Source organism: Emydura macquarii, unplaced genomic scaffold, assembly GCF_026122565.2.
Source record: "Emydura macquarii macquarii isolate MOO-44397 ecotype Brisbane River unplaced genomic scaffold, CSIRO-AGI_Emac_v2 contig_737, whole genome shotgun sequence".
Taxonomy (NCBI): Eukaryota; Metazoa; Chordata; order Testudines; family Chelidae; genus Emydura; species Emydura macquarii.
In genome coordinates, this window is record NW_027130874.1 from 160,471 (window position 1) to 180,855 (window position 20,385).

The 20,385-nt window shown below is 53.9% G+C and overlaps 1 protein-coding gene across 1 annotated transcript in view; it reads right to left on the bottom strand.

Moving 5' to 3' along the window:
* The window catches only part of LOC137149372 (alpha-2-macroglobulin-like protein 1), a 37,838-nt gene extending 19,697 nt beyond the window's left edge, over positions 1 to 18,141 (bottom strand). Inside the window, exons 1-9 of the mRNA XM_067542872.1 lie at positions 17,999 to 18,141; positions 16,860 to 17,049; positions 16,256 to 16,418; positions 15,691 to 15,743; positions 14,602 to 14,622; positions 13,630 to 13,783; positions 12,045 to 12,129; positions 11,750 to 11,846; positions 2,179 to 2,287 (exon numbers count right to left, since the gene is read on the bottom strand). Of these exons, the coding sequence (XP_067398973.1) occupies positions 2,179 to 2,287; positions 11,750 to 11,846; positions 12,045 to 12,129; positions 13,630 to 13,783; positions 14,602 to 14,622; positions 15,691 to 15,743; positions 16,256 to 16,418; positions 16,860 to 17,049; positions 17,999 to 18,069 (943 nt within the window). The 5' untranslated portion in view covers positions 18,070 to 18,141. The remainder of the gene's footprint in view (positions 1 to 2,178; positions 2,288 to 11,749; positions 11,847 to 12,044; positions 12,130 to 13,629; positions 13,784 to 14,601; positions 14,623 to 15,690; positions 15,744 to 16,255; positions 16,419 to 16,859; positions 17,050 to 17,998) is intronic.
* Positions 18,142 to 20,385: the final 2,244 nt, after the last annotated feature.

Sequence of the window (20,385 nt, forward strand, 5' to 3'; positions counted from 1 at the left end):
GCCATCCCTGAGGTCAGCACATGTTGGGTCAGGTTTTAGCCACCCCACGGTTAAAACTTTCAGACAAATGGGAGGCGGCTGCTCTGGAGATCAGGTTCTTATGGATTAAAGGTGAAGTTATCTAGGTTCATTGCTCAGCGATTAGCACTTGCAGTGACTCAGGACCCAGCGACACTGGCTGGCCCTTCTCTTCAGTCTGTGCCAGCTCAATCCAAACCCAGACGCCACCTGCGGGAGGGTGTTTAGCCGTTGTGGGAAGGTTCCTCTGAGAGTAGGTCGCGGGGCCCACAATCAGTTCATTTTCATGTCAGTATAAAGCCACCTGGCATTAAAAGTGATAATGATAATCACCGAGGGTGGCTCATGGCCACGCAGCTCCTGGGCTGGGCAACCTCGCGCTGTCCTGCACCAGGAGACGTCACTGAGTACAACGAGACACTCTGTCCATTGCCCTGCATCCCAGGAGGGACCATGGCTCACAGCGCAGTCCCTGTGTGATATACATTGCTGTGCTGTGACAGGCCTGAGCCAACATGGCACAGATTGGAACTGCTGAGCCGCGCCCTGACGGGTTGTGATGTTAATTCAGTTCTAAGAGACCTCTCTGCGCACGACAGGTGATGGGAGATGCCAGACAATAACACCTCCCCCACACACACACACAGTGGAGTTGTAGTGGGACACATCAACACAGCAGGGTGAGATCTCACAAGGATCCCCACACCCAGCCCCCACCTCCAGAGTTTAGCAATGAGCTCCGGCTGGGAAGCCAAGCCGACTGCGTGACCAGGGAACCGCTGCAGCGACTGGTCTATCCAGAAGCAAGTGAGTGTCTTCCTGGGAGGGGCACATCCAGCTGGAGAGTGTCTACCTGCCTGGGTCTGGGTGGTTTTATTATGTGCGCTGGAGTCCCACCTCCCGTGGTCCCAGATCAGACCAGTGCCCATCGAACCCGGCATCCTGCCTCCTGTGGTACCAGATCAGATCATTGGCCCAGAGTCCCGTCTCTCACAATAGCTGATGCCGCATGTTGTGCATTTTATGTCCTGCCACCTTGCCATAGCTAACACAGCTAGACTATTGTAGGACAGCTCAGCCATTCTGTCTGCTCTTAGAGTAGCTGAATAAGGCCCTGTCTGTGTGTGTTTACATCTCTCTGTGTCCCTGGCTGCTGGTTCTCTCTGAGTGCAAGTCACTTCCAAAGATCCAAACACAACACCGCACACATCAGAGGAAGGTGGCTGTGCCCGGCTGTAGCTGGGGCAGGGGAATCCCTGCCAGATCCTGGCCGGGAGCAGCCTCCAACAGAGCAGCGAAGCAGATGAGAAGCTTGTCATCATGTCAGCTAATGTGAAAGATGGGCCCCACCAGAATCCCAGTTGTGAGCAGCCCCAGCTGTGGGGAGTTCAACTCTGGGTCCAGATCTGAGCTCACACAAGGGCTCGGTCACTGTGAGGGGCCGAAGTGGACCCCAGGCCCAAACCTCCCAAACGCTGCCCCCTGGGCCCATCTCTAGAGCAGCTGGGCTAGAAATGACATTATCACATGTGCAACAGAGACCCCTCTGCCTCCGGGGGATCACTGTCCTGGGCCGTGTATACAGGTGCTCAGCAGCATATTACAGGCTGGGTCAAACCTCCCTGAGGCTGGTACGGCAAAGACAGACGTAAACACACTTCAGCTGCTTTATTTCAGCCCCTTTAACAAGGCACATGCGACTCTGCCCAGGAATTACAACTAGCTGGGTGGAGACTTCGTTGGCTAATCGATTTTGGGGTAAGGGCGGGGTGGGGGTGCGCAGATAGGGAAGGAAACTGCAGACGCAGCCTGGACAAGCCCTGTGGCCCTGACAGAAGCCTAGAGGGAGGATTTCTGAGCTTTGGGGCTGCCATCAAGGACCTGGTCTCCTGTTGTTTGGCTCCTCCTGTGTTCAGGGAAACAGGACTTGGCACTTTCTTGGTAAATAAACAAAACTGCATCAAAGAGACCCTGCCTCCACCTGCCCTTTCACCTGCTCCCTAGAACAGCCTGCAAACCCCGCGCCCTATTTTGGCTCATCGCATGGATGAAAAATGCATGTTTGGGTTTGCGTTCAATAGTGCATGTGTGTGCATGGGGCTGCACGCATCAGTCTGTGTCTGTGGATGCCTGTGCACGGGAGTACGTGTTGGGTCCCACCTGTTCCCTCCTCCACTAGCGATGCCTGGAGACATATCATGAAGCCAGAGCGAGTCAGGTTGAATGGAGCTGTCCCCACATCTCTGGAGAAGCAGCCGTTCCTCTCAGTCTAGAGGGAGAGAATCACAGTCTGGTTAGCAGCAGCCAGGCCCGGCACGTGTCAGCTCAGCTGGTCTCTAATGGGCTGGGTCTGGTCAGTACTTGGAGGGGAGACACTCAAAGGAAGCCTGGGGGTGAAAGCAGCAGTGGGGGACGCTCTGGCCTTGCAGTCAGCCCTGACTCTGGTGTCCCAGCGTGGTGCTAGGGGCGCTGTGCGGCTGGAGCGGCTGTCGTTGGAGGAGCTGCCAAAGGAGGCCCTGGCCACTCGTGCCCATCCCAGCCGAGTGACATTTACTGTCTCAGTATCTATCCCTTTCCTCGTGGTGCCCAGCGTTCTGTTCGCTACATTGACGCTGCCGCGCACTGAGCGGATGTGTTCAGAGAACTGCCCACAGTGAGGCCAAGATCTCTGTCCCGAGCGTAACGGCTAATTTAGACCCGCCATGTTGTAGGTACGGCCGGGATTACGTTTTCCAATGTGCATTGCTTTGTAGGTACCAACATGGACTTTCACCTGCCGTTTGGTTGCCCAGTCTCAGGAGCTGTATGTGCCCGCGCTGGCCCAGCAACCGAAGGGCTGCACAGGCACTGCCAGGCCGGCCATTGCTGGTTGGCAGCCTCGACGCAGCTGGGAGGATAAAAGGACGGAGAAGCAGAGGGGCAGGGCGGGGCGGCCACCAGCAGAGGAAGCAGGCCTGGAGGCTAAGGACACTTCAGAGCATGGCTTTGCTCTCTGCCCATGCTGGGTAATCCTGGCTAATAGACATTGCTAACAGCTAATACCATCTGGTCTCAGTGACTTATTACTTTTTAATTTATCCATTTTCTCCAAACCTCTGGGACAGAATGTACTGCTGTGTTCACACCCTACACACCACTGTAATAACTTTAGTACAAGGCAAGTCTTGTAAGGTGTCATCTGAAAACTTATAATTTGCTGGTCGGTATCATCCTGACAAAATAAGTGTGACAGCATTGTATGTTCAATTGTAAGATTACCCTGTTTAATGTTACGAACACTTGTTCCAAACCAACAGTGCTGGCCAGATTAGCAAATAGGTCTGTCCTAAACAAAAGAAGGGGTGCTCTGCTACATTTGCATTTAAGCATTTGTTGTACTCTGGGAGAAGGGGTGCTGACCTAGCGGACTCGGGCAGTCAGACTGCTGAAAGCATGTGGTGAGAAACTTTGCTTGGATCTGCTATAGTTTGTGACGTTAGCTGTTAGTAAATGTCTTGTCTTTATTTTTCTTGTAACATTTCTGACTTTTATGCCTCAATACTTGTTCTCATTTAAATCTCTCTTTTTGTAGTTAATAACCTTGTTTGATTGTTTTATCTCATCCAGTGTGTTTCAACTGAAATGCCTGGAAAACTCCATTTGGGTTGTCCAGTTGTTCTCTCCAAGGAATAACAGACTGAATATAACTTGTATCATCCAGGAGAGAGCTGGGCAGTACAAGACACACATTTCTGGGGGGAAATCTAGGACCGGGGGTGGATGGGGGTCACCCTGCAACATAACCAAGGCTGGTGAGAGCTGGAGTATAACCCACGGGTGGCTGGCAGGCTGCAGTTACACACAGACACTCAGGGTGTGACCCACATGCTGGAGGCTGTTTGTGAGCGGCTCAGGTGGCAGCTACTGCAGCAAAGTATCGTAAGACACCCAAGGTCTAGAAAGAATGGCTCAGGTGTGGGAACATCGGACACAGGCGCTGCAGTGAAGACTGATGCAGAGAATTCATTTAGCTTCTCCACACCAGCCTTGTCTTCGCTGAGTTCTCTTTCAGCACAGATCCCGCCGTGCTTTCCAGCCAATATGGTGTTAACCCTGCAAAGCTCATGACACAATTGAGTGATAGGCCACATCTACCATCAATTCAAGACTTGTTTGATCCATAGAATCTTAGAATCATAGAGTTGGAAGGGACCTCAGGAGGTATCTAGTCCAACCCCTGCTCAAAGCAGGACTAACCCCAGCTAAATAATCCCAGCCAGGGTTTTGTCAAGCTGCAGCTTTAAAACCTCTAAGGATGGAGATTCCACCACCTCCCTAGGTAACCCATTCCAGTGCTTCACCATCCTCCTAGGGAAAACCTTTTTCCTAATGTCCATCCTAGACCTCCTCCACTGCAACTTGAGACCGTTGCTCCTTGTTCTGTCATCTGCCACCACTGAGAACAGTCTAGCCCCATCCTCCCTGGAACCCCCCTTCAGGTAGTTGAAGGCTGCTATCAAATCCTCCCCTCATTCTTCTCTTCTGCAGACTAAACAAGCCTAGTTCCCTCAGCCTCTCCTCATAAGTCTTATGCTCCAGCCCCCTAATCATTTTTGTTGCCCTCCGTTGGGCTCTCTCCTACTTCTCCACATCCTTTTTGTAGTGGGGGGCCCAAAACTGGACACAATACTTCAAACGCAGCTTCACCAATGCGGAATAGGGGGGAATAATCATTTCCCGCAATCTGCTGGCAATACTCCTACTAATGCAGCCCAATATGCGGTTAGCCTTCTTGGCAACTAGGGCACACTGCTGACTCATATCCAGCTTCTTATCCACTGTTACCCCCAGGTCCTTTTCTGCAGAACTGATGCCTAGCCCGTCGATCCCCAGTCCGTAGCTGTGCATGGGATTCTTCCATCCTAAGTGCAGGACTCTGCACTTGTCCTTGTTGAACTTCATCAGATTTATTTTGGCCCAATCCTCCAGTTTGTTTAGGTCCTTCTGTATCCTATCCCTACCTTCCAGGGTATCTACCACTCTCCCTAGCTTAGTGTCATCTGCAAACTTGCTGAGGGTGCAATTTACCCCATCCTCCAGATCATTGATGAAAATGTTGAACAAAACCGGCCCCAGGACCGATCCTGGGGCACTCCACTTGTGACCGCATGGTTGTCTGCCCTCACGGCGCCCATTGTGGATAAGTTTACCAGGTGAGGGATTTACGGTAGAGGACACGTGGTGCGCTTCATGGTCCTCAGAGAAGGTAACAAATAATTATTGTGACTCGGACCCCATTCAGTGTCAACCCAGGTTTGATTTACCACCAAGGCAATGGAGCCTGCTGAACCGGTTTCATACCAGACATGGAACTGGTGCTGCAGTGGAATTTCGGTGGCGTTTTAGACAGTCCAGTACGTCAATGTGGGTGGCCACAAACCATAACACAGATTGCTGAGAACTGCAAAATGACTCAGCTTCCTGGAGGTCTTCATGCCTTGAACATCGATGATAAGAACGCTGTGGCTTGGCTGGGATTGCATACGCCAAATAAATCTGCTTCCCTACATTTCCTGTGCCGTTGCAACGGAATGGTAAACTGCATTAAACAGATCAGCCTCTAGGTGCCACCATGTGTAACATACTTAAGGTCACAACAGCCATTCCTGGCAGTGGCAGGGCACTGAAGAGCTCAACAGGGAATTTGGTGATATTGGGCTTTAGAAAGAGATCCAGTAGAAACAACCTTGAGAGGCGACGCTGACCCATACAGTCTACAAACACCTCTACCTAACGGAGCTTGGAAGAGACCAGCTGGAGATTCAGGCAGATTCAGACGACATCATTGTCTGGTCATCAGGGACTATTTTTCCAGAGAAATAGAAATAATGTACTTGAGAGACATCTTGCAGTGTTCTCGGGAAACTGAAGTGCACTTTTGCCCACTTTGGTATTCCAGCACAACTAGTGATGGAGAATGGGACAAAATTCACTACAGCAGAATTTAAGTTACTTCAGACAAAGTACGATCATATTCCCAGCACACATTACCCACACACACACACGATCACATTACCCACACACACACGGAGAGATTGAGAGATCTCTATGGAAAGCCAAGAAAATCCTACAGCAGGAAAATCCATTCTTTGCTCCTCTGACCTACAGGTCAACACCAACAGCAGCTCCTGGGTATGGCCCAGCACAATTCCTGGTGGGATGGCAACTCACAACTACTGTAGTGATGTTGGAAGAGAACCTTTCTCCAAAGTGGCCAGACTTGAAGAGAGAACCAAATCGGATAAAGAGGCAAAAAGAGCTTACAAACACTTTTATAACCGAAGTCATTCAGTCAGAGAACTTCTGAGTATAGAACCTAGTGACCATGTCTTGTCAAACTGGGTGGAGAAAAAGGATGGACAACTCCAGCTGTTAGAAAGAAAAGGAATTTGGTGCCCAGATGACATGTGACTGAGACTGACAGAGGAGAGCGAACAGAAACAATTCATATCCACCGCTGGTTCCTCACAAAGAATAGTCAATAGTACAACTCTACAGCTGGCAGATGCAGAACCAGAAGATGACTCAGCGATTCCAAACCAACCACAGCCAGTCATTGCGGCTGATGGACAGCCCAAGGAACAAATGGTTATGCACTTGGGTTGTGTAATTAGAAACCAGTTCAATTCAGAGCCACTTAATAGACTGATCTGTACTGAACTTTGAGATAATGTGACAGAGGCACCGTTGTCATCATGAATAGATTGGATTATGAACAGGAGGCTGCCAAACAACTCTGCAACACCACATTCTACAAGCCACTACCGTCCGATCCCACTGAAGAATACCAAAAGAAACTACAACATCTACTTAATAAACTCCCTAAAGAAACACAGGAACAAATCTACACACACACACCCCCTGCGCCCCGACCAGGGTTATTCTATCTGCTACCCAAGATCCACAAACCTGGGAATCCTGGACACCCCATCATCTCAGGCATTGGCACTCTCACAGCAGGACTGTCAGGCTATATGGACTCTCTCCTCAGGCCCTATGCCACCAGCACTCCTAGCTATTTTCGTGATACCACTGACTTCCTGAGAAACTACAACCCATCAATGATCTCCCAGAAAACACCATCCTATCCACTATGGATGTAGAAGCTCTACACCAACATTCCACACAAAGATGGACTTCAAGCCATCAAAAACACTTTCCCCGATGATCATATGTCACACCTCACAGCTGAACTTTGTGACTTTGTCCTGACCCACAACTACTTCAGATTTGGAGCCAATCTATACCTCCAAGTGAGTGGCACAGCTATGGGCACCCGCATGGCCCCACAGTATGCCAACATTTTTATGGCTGACCTAGAACAACGCTTCCTCAAAACTTGCCCCCTGACACCTCTTCTTTATCTACGCTACATTGATGACATTTTCATCATCTGGACCCCTGGGAAAGAGTCCCTCGAAGATTTTCACTGGGATTTTAATAATTTCCATCCCACTCGCAACCTCAGCCTGGACCAGCCCACACAAGAAATCCACTTCCTGGACACTCCAATACAAATAAAGGATGGTCACATTAATACCACCCTATACTGAAAACTAACTGACTGCAATATGTATCTTCATGCCTCCAGCTTTCACCCTGGACACATTACATGATCCATTGTCTACAGCCAAGCCTAAAGATACAACCGGATTTGCTCCTGTTGGCCAAAATCTTGTTTTTGAAATATATGCAAGAACAGAGCCACAAACACCTCCTCCCCTTCCTACCAAAAGGCACATCAGTCTGAATCAAAAGCTAAAACCTCAAACTGACTCTTACTGTTCTACCCTTTTAAATGTTAATTCAAGTCTGTCTGTACTTTGTATAATTTTAAGATTATTTGTAAATGTCTGTACTATGTCCACTGGCCAGTTTATCTGTTAATTTTACCTGCTTCCAATATATTTGTAAAAATCCTATTCTAAGTACAAAAGCCTGTTGGAAAAAGATTCCACATGAGGTTCGTTTGCCCTGCACCAGATAGAAAAGAGATCCAAGCAGGTAGTTGGGCAGTCTCCAAGTTTTATTTCTGCAGAGGTCAGATACTTCCCAGCAAGTGGTCAGTGTGAGACCCCGAAGGCATGCTCTCTTGCATATTTATACAAACGCAAACAAAGAAATTACATATGCATAAATTCTTAATGCTTATTGGTACACTCAAATTATTATTATTGCTACTGACTTTACACTTTCTACATCTTCTAATTATAAAATATGCATAACATAAAAGATAAGGGCAGAAGATTTCAACTTATCTATCAAAATTGTTTGGTCTATTTCACAAGACTAAAAAGAAAGCAAAAACTACTTAAAGCTGACTCCTCAATTCTCCTGTTAATCTCTCTCTCTGACCTTGGCAGAGATAAGCACCGTAAACAAAAAAAGAGGAGGAGGTGGGTGATTTCAACAGAAAGCAGAACACTAAAAACAACTAAAATGGAGTAACTGTGGTCAAGCAAATGATTATTTTCCTTCAAGCCACACTGTGCAATGTAATGTATCTATCTAATTGTGAAAGACACTGTCAAAAATGAAATAAGGTTTGCTCTAAAAATAATATGTAAGTTCTTCAGCTAGGAGTTGGCCCTGAGTGATTGAAGTGTGAATGGCTGAGCAATTGAGTTGGGTGTAGACAAAAAGAGTGATTGAACAATTGGTCTGAGTAAGGGAGATCGAAACAGACATGAAGAAAATACCAGCCTCACCTAAAACGCTTGAGGGAAGAAGAAAGAAGCAAAGATGATCAACTGGCCGAAGAGGAGCCCACCCTGATAACTTTGGAGCCAGCACATTTCAAAGGACAAAATCTGATCAGGCTTGCAACAATGTGGGTGATTAAGGATCACACCAAGAATGCAGTTGCAGCATGACAATGCAAAACCCATAGACTGACATGGGGTCTCTTCCCTATAAAATGGGACAGAAAAATGAAGGCTGGAGGTTCGGGTCTACAACATCACATCAGCCAGGAGTACCGGTGCGCATCGGCAGAACCTTGCTCTTCATCCTCATGCTCTAGTCACCTGGCCAGTGACTGTCATGAGCACCAAGAGGCTGGTAACTATGACATCTGGAAGATTCCTGTGTATGTTTGTCTGTCTCCCTGTCTGTGTATGCCTGTCAGTCTGTGTGAGTGTGAATGAAAGCATCAATTGAAACGTGTCTCTGTAATTTGTAGTATTGATATAATGTTAATACTGTTTTCCTAGTGTTTACATTACTATTAATGCTATTTCTCTAAGTGAAGCACAATATTAATGTTATTACAGTGTTGATACTTTTCTTTTCTTTGATACTATCTACAGAAGTTTCTGTGTTCACAATAAATGCGGCTTGTTGCCTTATCCCCTAATAAGATCCTGTGATATTTGTTGTTTGGGTAACACTCTGATCCCTCAGACAGAGACAAACACCTACAGGATCTCTATGAAACATTCCTAAAAATACAACACCCACCTGGAGAAGTGAAGAAACAAATTGACAGAGCCAGACAGGTACCCAGAAGTTACCTACTACAGGACAGACCCAACAAAGAAAACAACAGAACCTCATCGGTCATCACCTACAGCCCCCAGCTGAAATCTCTCCAACACATCATTAAGGATCTACAATCTATCCTAGCAGATGATCCGTCTCTCGCTCAGGCACTGGGTGGCAGACCCATCCTGGCTTACAGACAGCCCCCAACCTGAAGCAAATTCTCACCAGCAAAAAATCCAACCCAGGAGCCTATCCCTGCAACAAACCCCGCTGTCAGCTCTGCCCACACATCGACTCTAATGACAACATCACTGGTCCTAACCACATCAATCACACCATAAGGGGCTCATTCACCTGTACATCCACTAATGTTATATATGCCATCATGTGCCAGCAATGCCCCTCTGCCAAACTGGACTATCACTATGCAAAAGGATAAATGGACAGAAATCAGACATAAAAAATAACATCCATATGTAGTAAGAAGTGAGAGCTTAAGGCCTGTAAAACAGGCTAAGGCCTAAATGGAAAAAGCGAAGTGAACAGAAGTATAAGGGGTCACTCAAGTTAACTGAAACTGGCATAGGAAAGTGCTGATTCTGCAAGGTTGTAAGACTGCCAAAATATTACTAAAATATGTAGTAGGTATAAGATGTACCAAGATACTAACTCTCTGAAATGACACTTATGGGTAAAAATGATACATGGAGTGGCGGTGCCCAAATCGGCCAATCAACGGAAAAAGGTGGTATTAGACTACGTCAGGAGGGTGGCAACTACCTACGTGAAAGGAGGCAGAATGAAAATGTATGTAACAGTGTATAAAAGAGGGTGTCAGAGGGAATACCGACGTCCGGTCTAGGGGATAACAGAAAGTCCCGCCGTTGGGCTGAGACCATTGTAACGCCGCCAATGTGAAACTGACCCAGAAATACTCTGTAAGTCACTTCTCATTGTGCCGCATGCAATAAACCTGGCCTGGGTGCCTTTGTTGCTCAGCTAATCCGTGGTCATGTCGACTCATTTGATCGTGAGAGCCATCTCAGTTTCCTGCACAGAGCTGGGACAGCATCTACACAGGGGCACACGCATGCAGCCTACACTGATAAACATCGATAACCAACACACCAATTACCACACCATAAACCACTGGGAGAACACTTTAATCTCCCTGGGCACACTGTCACTGACCTGAAAGTTGCTGTACTTCTCCAAAAAAAACTACAAAAACAGACTTCAAAGAGAAACTGCTGAGTTAGAAATGATCGGCAAACTTGACACATTCAAACTGGGTTTAAACAGAGACTTGGAATGGCTCTTTCATTACAAGAGGTAAATTGCTTTGCTCACCCATTCTCACCTCCTACTCAATGATGTCATTAGACCTCAAGTACCCGGCTTTCATCCACCTCCCCCATTGTTCTCTATGCACTTGTATATGTATATGACGCTCCTATGTTTCTCATTTCTACCTCTGCATCTGATGAAGTGAGCTGAGCCTCACAAAAGTTTATGCCTGCTAAAATTAAATTTGTTAGTCTTTAAAGTGCCACAAAACTCTCGTTGTTTTTAGTGTAAATACTGTGAATGGTGGGAACGTAGAACTGAAAGGGGAGACGGAAAGGATTGTTAAAACGTATTATACAGTTCATCCCTTACGTGGTAAGATGTGTAATATATTTAACCTCACAACAGCCATTCCTGGCAGGCCACCAAAGGGTCTTATGGTGACCACATCTCTGCTGTATCTCTACACCGTGGGAGCTCTGTAGCCAGTCCATATCTGCTACAGAAGCCTGACCCTCTGGGTGCAGCCCTGCAACCTGCTGTGCACACGGGACACATCACAGCAGGTTCGTGGGATCCTTTAATCTTCTCCCCATCCTGAAGAGTTGCTGCTGTGCACTGCTGGACAGCTGCCCCCAGTCCCCACCCCAGCTGAGGAACCCCTAGGGTTCCAGGGCCTGATTCACCTCCACTGACGCCACTTTTACACCAGTGTCTCTCCACAGTCATCACTGGGGTCACTCCTGATTTACCCCATTGACAGTGAGAGCCGGATCAGGCCCCCACTCTGCAAAATGCTTTGAAACCCTGGGAGCACAAAATATACCAGAGGAATGTACAGCATCATCACAGCAAGTCCCAGCGCCCCCCTTTGGCATCCAGCAGCATGCCACGTACGCCCGCCCTGCCCAGGCGCACTCACCTGGCCAATGAGCCCTATGCATATATGCAACCAGGAGTGATGTTGCCAACACAGGCTGGCCTGGACTCTCCCCAGGACGGGCTTCCCATAGGCATATCTGTTTAGCAGAGGGGAGGGACAGGGTAAGTGGGAGGTGAGGGGGGCCGATGCTCACAGGGGGCTCCCATGTGGGGTGTTGGTGGTTTGGGTGGGAGTGTGAGCCCCAGGGCTGAGCACGTGGCAGGCAGGGGCAGGCTCAGGCCCAGGGTGGTGCCAGGCCCCCTTCACTGGCTGGCAGGGCTAGGTTCACACTCACCGGCCGCACACCCGCAGAGAGATCCTCTCATCCAGCACCGTCACCACGGGGGGCAGCTCGACGGTCACTTCGAATTTGGGCAGCACTGGGGGGCAGAGAGGGACAGGGTGAGATGGACCCACAGCCCCGGCTAGGGAGTCTTGTTGTGACTCTCAGGATAGCTGGCAGCTTTGGGGCATCTCCTCACCCCTGCAGCATCTCGTGGCCCCTGCCCAAGTGGTTGCCATGGCGACGACTAACAATGGCCTGGAGGCCGGCAGCACCCGGCGATCACATGGCCTTTGCTTCCCATCAGCCCCTGGGGCAGGACGTGGCTGCTCGGTGCCCAGGGAACGGCTGGGCCTGCGCTGGGCAGGGGCCATGGGGCAGAGGGGCGGGAGGGCAGGGCAGCCCCCAGGCCGTGGATGGTCCAGGGAACAAGCAGCTGACCCCACCCGGACACCCCTGCTCGGCCTGGGGGCGGGGCTAGTCCCTCCTCACCACGCCCAGACTCAGCTCCTCGGCGCCCCGTGGCCCCGGTGACGGGCGCTGGGCAGGGCCAGGGCTGTGGGGAACAGCATCCCCACCTCGGCCAGTGCCCGGCTCCGCCCGGCCCGGCCCTCCGGGGAGACGTGGGACGGTCCGGCCTTTAACCGGCCTCCAGCCCCGCCTGCAAGTGCTGATTGGCTGCCTTCCCCACTGCCCCGCCTCCTGCGGGAAGAGCAGCCAATCAGCTGCTGAAGGAGCAGGCAGAGCTCTCCCCCCTCCCCTCAGGAGCCAAAGGAACTTTTGGGAAGGGGAGGGGGGAGAGGGACCAGCTAAAACCATGAACGGGGGGAGGGGGGAGCTGAGAGAGCCCAGCACCTCAGGAACAGGGGACAGTTGAGGGGCTCAGGGGAGAGTGTCTGGGGAGAAGGGGCAGTTGGTGAGTTCGGGGGAGGGTGTCTGCCAAACAGGTGCAGTTCGGGGGAGGGTGTCTGGCCCCCAGGAGGCGCGGGGGTTGCAGGCAGGCGGCGACTACGCGTTGGGACCCAGCGGTGCTGATCTGAGGCCTCCCCCAGGGTCCAGGCGCCGTGCGTTTCTAGCCGTGCCTCCCTTTCCCTGCTCACACCCACCTCAGCCGACCCCGGCAGGGCTGTCGGACCAGAGCAGCCGGCAGCTCAGCTCAGCTCAGTGCCCTCTGCGCTGCCTCCGATGCCCGGCCGAGCGCGCAGCATCGCTCGTTGAATTCTGTTCAGTGCGTTTTCCGTCGAAGACTCAGACCGAAAACTGACTGGACACAATCAACTATTCCCACCGGCAATGGGTTTCCAGAGGAGCCTGCACCTCCGCAGGGAATTTCCCAAGGGGCCCGCAAATGAAAAAAGGCTGAAGTCACTGCAGTGGGGCAGGGACGGGGGGCGGGGGGGCAGGGAGACTGAATTCCCCCTCCAGTGCCCTGTGCTGGGAGCAGTGGGCAAGGGGTGGCTGAGGCCCGGGAGAGTTCGGGGCCGGCTGGGACAGTCCCAGGGCTCTGAGCTCCCAGGGATGTTCTGACAGGGCTCCACGGACACATCGCCCCAAGCAGACTCATGAATCCCCTCCTGCCCCGAGCCCCGCTGCGCACCATACTCCTCCACGCTGAACGAGTGTCTCGTCCTTTTCATGTTGATCACGTACGTCCCCAGGGCCGGCTCTGCAGACAGCGGCAGGGACAGCTCCACGATGCCCTGCTGTGGAGTCACACCTCGCCACTGGGCGATGCGGTTCCCGCTGGGATCCTGGTACACGGACACGCCCTGCTCAGCCTCTGCCCCCCACAGACGGCTCCTCCCGTCAGCCCCCGAGTGCGCCTCCTGCTGCTGACGGGGGCTGGATCAACAGCCAGTGGCTCAAATCCTTCTCTTTATCCCTGGAGCAGGTACCGCCGGGCAGCCGCTGGGCAAGTTCCCCACATGGTGCCCCTGCCAGCGCCCCTCAGCCCTGACCTGAGGGCATCACCTCTGGGGAGGGACAATCTCCCACAGGCACCTCATCAGCCTGGACACAGCCCAGGGAACAGGCCGTAGGGACCATTCCCATCTCAGCTCTAGCCCTCTGGGGTAATGTTCCCTGTCCCCTCCCCCGTGCAGCCTCCCCAAACCTCCACCCTTCCCCTCTGCCCCTGCAGCTGCCAGAGACCCTCCCTCCCCCCCATTTCCCCATCCGGGGTTCCCAGGGTGCTCCCCGCTGAGTTCCCCTGACCTGACCCAGACTTAGGAGACTGGGAACATTCGGGGCGAGCGACTCAGGCAGGGATCCCAGCCTGGCCCAAGCCTCCTGCCCCCCGGACAGACAGCCCCAGACTGCAAACTCGGGGTGGGGAGGGTGTAACCCGATGGCACAAATGTCCCCTCCCTGCCCCATGTGACCCAGCCCAGCAATGCCCTGGGCTCTGGGACCCTTTGCACCACACAGCAGGGCCCAGGGGGCTAGGGCTGGATTTGCCAGACACTGTGGTCACAGCCCAGCCTCCTCTGGGCTCCCCCCACTGAACACCCCCGATGCCCTCGAAGGAGCCAGACAGGAAGAGGAGGAGGCTGGATTGGGACAGACTGACCTGCAGGGTCACCAGGGGCAGCTGCAAAGCAAACAGACAGGAGAGGGCTCGGTTAGAGGGGCAGGAAACACCCCACAGTGCCCAGGCGTCTGCCTGTGACCTGCCCAGGCCGGGTGAGTGTGGGGCCGTGGGGGATCGTACGGGCAGCAGCGGGGGTGACCGAGAGCAGGGAGATGACGGAGAGCCCACAGCCCTGCCCACGCTGGGACCGTGAAGCTGCAGCTCTCGCCCCTCCCTGCGATGGTGGATACAGGCGGTGGGTGCGGGTCTGTCCGTGGAGGAGCAGGGCCGAGCTGCTGGTGTCTCGCCAATGCGCAGTCTGAGGGCCGGGGCTGTGCTGCAGCCAGTGGCCGTGCCAGGGGGCAGGGGGAGCTGTAAATCTGGGTGTCCCCAGTGGGCCTGCCTCTGCCACCCTCACTCAGAGGCCCGGCAGTGCCAGGCTGAAGGTGCTAATGACGGTCATCCCGGGGCGGGGCCTTGCACCCACAGACACGCACAGACTGCATTCGAGCCAGGCCCAGTGGGTGCCCAGCGCCCGCTGCCAGGTCAGCGAAGGTGCAATCAACCCCCTGTGCAGTAACGAGACTGCAGACAAGTGAGGCCACTGCCCAGGGCACCAGGCTGCGAACCCAAGGCTCAGCCCCAGCTACAGCCGAGCCAGACGTGCACCCGGCTCTTTTAGCTAGTGCAAGCCCTGCTATCGCCAGGCTGCCAGCCCGCCCGGGAGACTCGCCCACGGCAGCCGCGTAGACCAGGGTGGCCACTGAGGCACTCCCAGACACCAGACTGTCTGGTACTTCCAGGAATGGCGAGTCCGTCTGTCCATTTGGAGAGTCTGTGAGGAGTCCATGTGGTGTGGCCTTGCACACACGGTGAGTGTGAGTTCACGCTGGTGGGGGCAGAGCAACGCGCTCTTCCAAATGGCAGCCCCCGTTTGACACCAGACAACAGCATGGGCTGGATGGGGGAAACCCCCAAAAAGAGACCGTCCGATTTCACACTGGACATGTAGCCTCCAGGGTAGACAGACCGACCGAGTTCACTGCCCCAGGGCCTGTTACCTGCCCCCAGCCCCGCCCCTGCGCTCACCTTCCTGCTGCTGGGAACGAAGTCTTTGTCCAAATGGACGATTCGAAACTTCACTGCAAAGGAGCAGACGCAGAGGCAGGGATCAGCCCCGGCTGCGTTTGCCCGAGTGAATTCCCAGCTGGGGACGCAGCCAGCCGGACGCCCTGGGCTCTGCAGCCTCAGCAAACCCACAGAATGGCCCAGGCTGGGCAGCGCGGCCCAAGCTTCCCCTGGCTACCCTCTGCCAACGTGCCGCGGCCCTGCCCTGGGCAGCTGGAGGGGAGCTCAGCCTCCCGGGCCCAGCCAGCCCTGGTCTCCCTGCTGAGGCTGCCAGAGGAGGCCGATCAATGCCCCTGCAGCGGCTGTGCCGTCACCAAGGACGGGCTGAGACCCCCACGTCAGTCCATAAAGGCCCCAAACAGACTCAGCCTTTGGATCTTCCTCCCCCTGGGGCCGGGTGCAGCTGAGGACCTCGTAGTGAGAGTTCCGTACCCACTGCTGGGCCCCGTCCTGTCCCCAGAGCCCGGGAATCCATCCCAAGGGCCTGGGCCCCTCAAAACCCCTCCAGCAGCTCCTGCCCTCTCACCTGTCTGTCCCGGCTTGTAGACGGCCTTGTCTGTCTGCACAAAGGTCCCGGGCTCCAGCGCCCGCACCAGCACTTTCTTCTGCTCAGAGAATTGCAGGGAATCTCCCCGGATGGAGACGTGCAGCTCTGCGACTTCCTGCTTCCCCCCGGACGGGGCTGGGACCTGCACACGGGAAACCCTAGGAAGGGCAGAGCGGCTGGAACGGGCTGGTTGTGGGGCAGACCCGCTATCGTGTGGAGGGGGGGGGGCAGTGGTGTTTGCAAGTCACCGTCCCAACCCCCCCAGACACAGGAACCCCCCCGCCCAGGGGACTGTGAATGGGAGGGAGCATGGACAAGGGGCGCTCGATGGAGCTGGAAGCCAAGGCACCCTCTGTCCCTGCACCCGTCCCGTCCCGGCTCCCTCCTGCTCTCATTGCTGAGGGCCGCTCTCGAGGGCTGCGGCTGCAGCTGCCCAGTGAGTGAGCAGCTCCCTGCGCACGGCCAGTCCCCTCAGCCCTCCTGTGCCCGGCCTGCGGCTGGGCTGGGGCTGCAGACCCAGCGCTGAAGGGCGCCGTGCCCATGGCAGTGCCCCGGGCCGTGCTGGCGGCTGCGGGCGGCTCACCTGGAAGCGCACGTGCTCGTGGAGACGGGGCCCCTGGACCTCTGTCTCCAGCAGGGTGATGGCGCTGGTCCCATTCCCCCTCTCCAGCCGCACGCTCACCCGGACGGTCTCGTTGAGGGCGCTGAGATGAACTGACACCGTCCCCGTGTGCGGGTGGTAGAGCTCAGCTGGGCTCACCACCACATAGTGCCTGGGGAGGGAAGCACGGGGGGAAGGGATGGGAGGGGACAGCCCACAGTGTCAGGGGTGACTCCGATTTCTGAGTGTCCCTCCTGCCGGGGACACAGCTGGGTCGAAGGTGCTGGAGGCTGATTCTTCTCCCTCGCCACAGGGCAGGGACAGGAGAAGACCCCCTACTCCTCCCCCCGCCCCAGCCCCAGCCCCAGCCCCAGCCTGCCTCCTGTGGATCTTGCTCGGTCTGCCCAGAGGGGACAGCTGGGGCGCTGAGAGTGAGCAGAGACCCCTGTGCCTGGCCCGGGGAAGCTGGTTAGTCTGTGGCTGTTCTGAGCCCCTGAGCCCTTTGCAGATGGTAACCGGCTGAGAGAAACCCCAGCCCCAGCCCAGTCTGCACCCCGGGGCCTTCGCCTGCTCGCGCGGGACCCATTTATTGGCTTTTGCACTTTCCAGCCACTCCCTGGTTCTGGCTGAGTCGTTTGTTTAACGCACTTCGTTGCTCTATAATTTTATTCTATTTCAATGGTGTCTGGAGCCCAGCCCAGACTGGGCCTCACCGCGCTGGGGCGTCCAGACACGGAGCCAGAGACAGGCCGTGGCTGAGGAGGTTCCAGGCTGACGGGAGCCGTCGGCCACAGAGGATTCTTAGCCCCTGGTTCACAGGGCAGCCGAGGCTCAGAGACGGTCAGTGTCTGGCCCAGGGCGCACAGGACTTTTGTAGCAAAGCTGGGCACTGCCCCAGATCTCCTGTGTCCCAAGCCACGGCCTTTACTACAGAGCCACACCCCTGCGTCTGGGAGGGGAGGACCAGGAGTACCCAGCACCAGGGACTGAGCTCCCGGGGAGAACGTAACTGTCCCGTGTGTTTCTGATCAAGCAGTCCCCTCGCCGGTGCCCTAGGCCGCTTCCAGCCATCCCGCGCCGACCACCACAGACACAGACAGACAGACACGGACAGGGCTTACGGCTCTGCAGACGTCCCAGCTGTGAGGTGCAGGAGGAGGAGCAGGCAGGCCGGGGTCACTGAGGTCCCCATTCCTGGGGTGCGGACAGACGGGCAGACGCGAGGGGACAGACACACGTCACACCCCTCCAGGTCCTTCTTCCTCCCTCTCTGCCACGCTCTGTGCTGAGACCAGCCTGCTCTGCCCTGAGAGAGACTCTGGAGCGGGAGCGTCGCCTTTGATCCGGGGTAAACAAGGGTCGTCTCAGGTCTCTGGCTGGGGCTGGGACGCAGCTAGGACAATATTTACCCACCACCCCCAGCTGCTGGATTGGAGGCTCTGACAGGTTGGTGCAACTTGACTCAGACGATGCTGCCAGCCAAAGGCTCAGGCTGGCCAGAGAGGCCCCTTGCATTGGTTACATGGCAGGGGTGGGACCCTCTGCCAGGCGGTGATGATGCAGTAGCCAGGATGCCGGGAAAGCCCTGGCAGGAGCAGGGGGAGGAGCTTGCTGTGAAATGAGCTCGTTAACATGGGTTCGGGCAGTGACCCCACTACTGCAATGCAAAGAAGAAGATTAGGGTTGCCAAACACTTCTCATGAGAACCCCATTCTCAATCGCTTATAACTCTCCCAAACTGTGTCTGCCGGGGATGAAATCTCCATGCTCAGTCTCTGCCTTGAATTGAATTTTTTTGTAAAGTTTCAGCAAAAACGAGTTGAGCCATTTCCGAGAACAAGGTTAGCATTAAGACAGGTAGTTATTTTCCAGGGTAATCCATTTTTCTGACCATTTCTCTGAAGACCTCTAATGCCTCCATGCTTTGGAGTCCGGAATTGAAATGTGGCAGGGTGATTGGGCTGGGGAAAGAGAAGTCTTTTTCCTGTTGCTATGAAAATCTGGCTCGGTTATAAAGTACAGAACATGGCCATGCGCACATGTTCAGTAGAGTGTCTGACTTGTTTCCCAGTCACTGACAACTTGGAAGAAAATGATCTGGAATGGTTATGGATCATTGTCCTAACCAACAAAGCACAAGATGGGGTATTAGCTGATGTCTGGGGCACATCACCAAATCACACTAAGGAACAGGATGAGCGGCTGCTTCTGCAGCTATTTATAGAGTGTAGGAAAAAAGCTGTGAGAAGTACCCGTAGGGTCGGCTGTGGAGCCCCCTGGACCCTCTGGAGTCGTGCCTCCATAGAGGGCTCTGCTGACCCTCCTCCTCTTCAGTTCCTTCTTGCCGGTTGGCTCCGACAGAGGGGCAGACGGGTGGGTCTTGGAATGGACATAGAATCTGTATCCATTTTATAGTCCATGAGCAACACATCTCGAATAGCTGGGTCCTCTTCCTGAATGTTTTGGTCCATTCAGTGTAGAAGGCTAAGGCCCTCCTGACATCTAACGAGTGCAGCCTCTGCTCCCTGCTAGCAGCGGGCGGATTTCGAAAGAAAATCAGGAGAAAAATGTCCAAGTTTGTGTGGAAATGAGAGATGACCTTCGGTAGAAGAGCTGGATGAGGGCGGAGATGCGCCTTATCTTTAAAGAAAGTCGTATAGGTGGTTCCAATGTAAGTGCTTTGAGCTCAGATACTCTGCAGGCCGAAGTAATGACTATGAGAAAGGCCACCTTCCAGGACAGATAAAGGAGACAGCAGGTTGCTAGAGGCTCAAACGGAGGTCCCATCAGCCTTGAGAGGACGAGGTTGAGGTCCCACTGGGCCACCGGTGAGTGTGTCAGTGGGTACAGACTGTCCAGCGCTTTCAGGAACCACACAACCAAGGGGTTAGTGAACACTGAGCGACCGGATTCTCCGGGATGGAATGCAGACATGGCAGCCAAGTGGACTTTAAGTGATGAGCTGGAGAGGCCCTGTTGCTTAAGGTGCAGTAAATAGTCCAAGATTGACAGAATCGATACCATCGTGGGTTGACTACCCTTCTGAGCTGCCCAAATTGAAAATCGTTTCCGCTTTGCTAGATAAGTAGCCCTGGTAGAGGCTTTCCTACTACCGAGGAGGACCTCCCTAACTTGCTGCGAACATGCTAACTCCGTGGGGTTCAGCCACGGAGCTTCCATGCTGTGAAGTGCAGCCACTTGAGATTGGGGTGTCGCCACATGCCACATTCCTGGGTGATCAGGTCTGGGAACAAAGGCTCAGTGATCGGCGTGGCCACTGAAAGCTCGACGAGGGTGGTGAGCCAGTGCTGGTGGGGCCAAGCGGGGGCTATTAGGACCCCTGAGGCCCTCTCCTGCCTGATCTTTAGCAGGACCCTGAGGAGGAGAGGGGTTGGGGAAAGGCATAAAATAGCTGGCTTGTCCATGAAATAAGAAAGGCCTCCGCAGTGCAACCAGGGCTGTGCCTCTGAAAGAAGCAGAACTGTAGACACTTCCTGTTGAGCTTTGT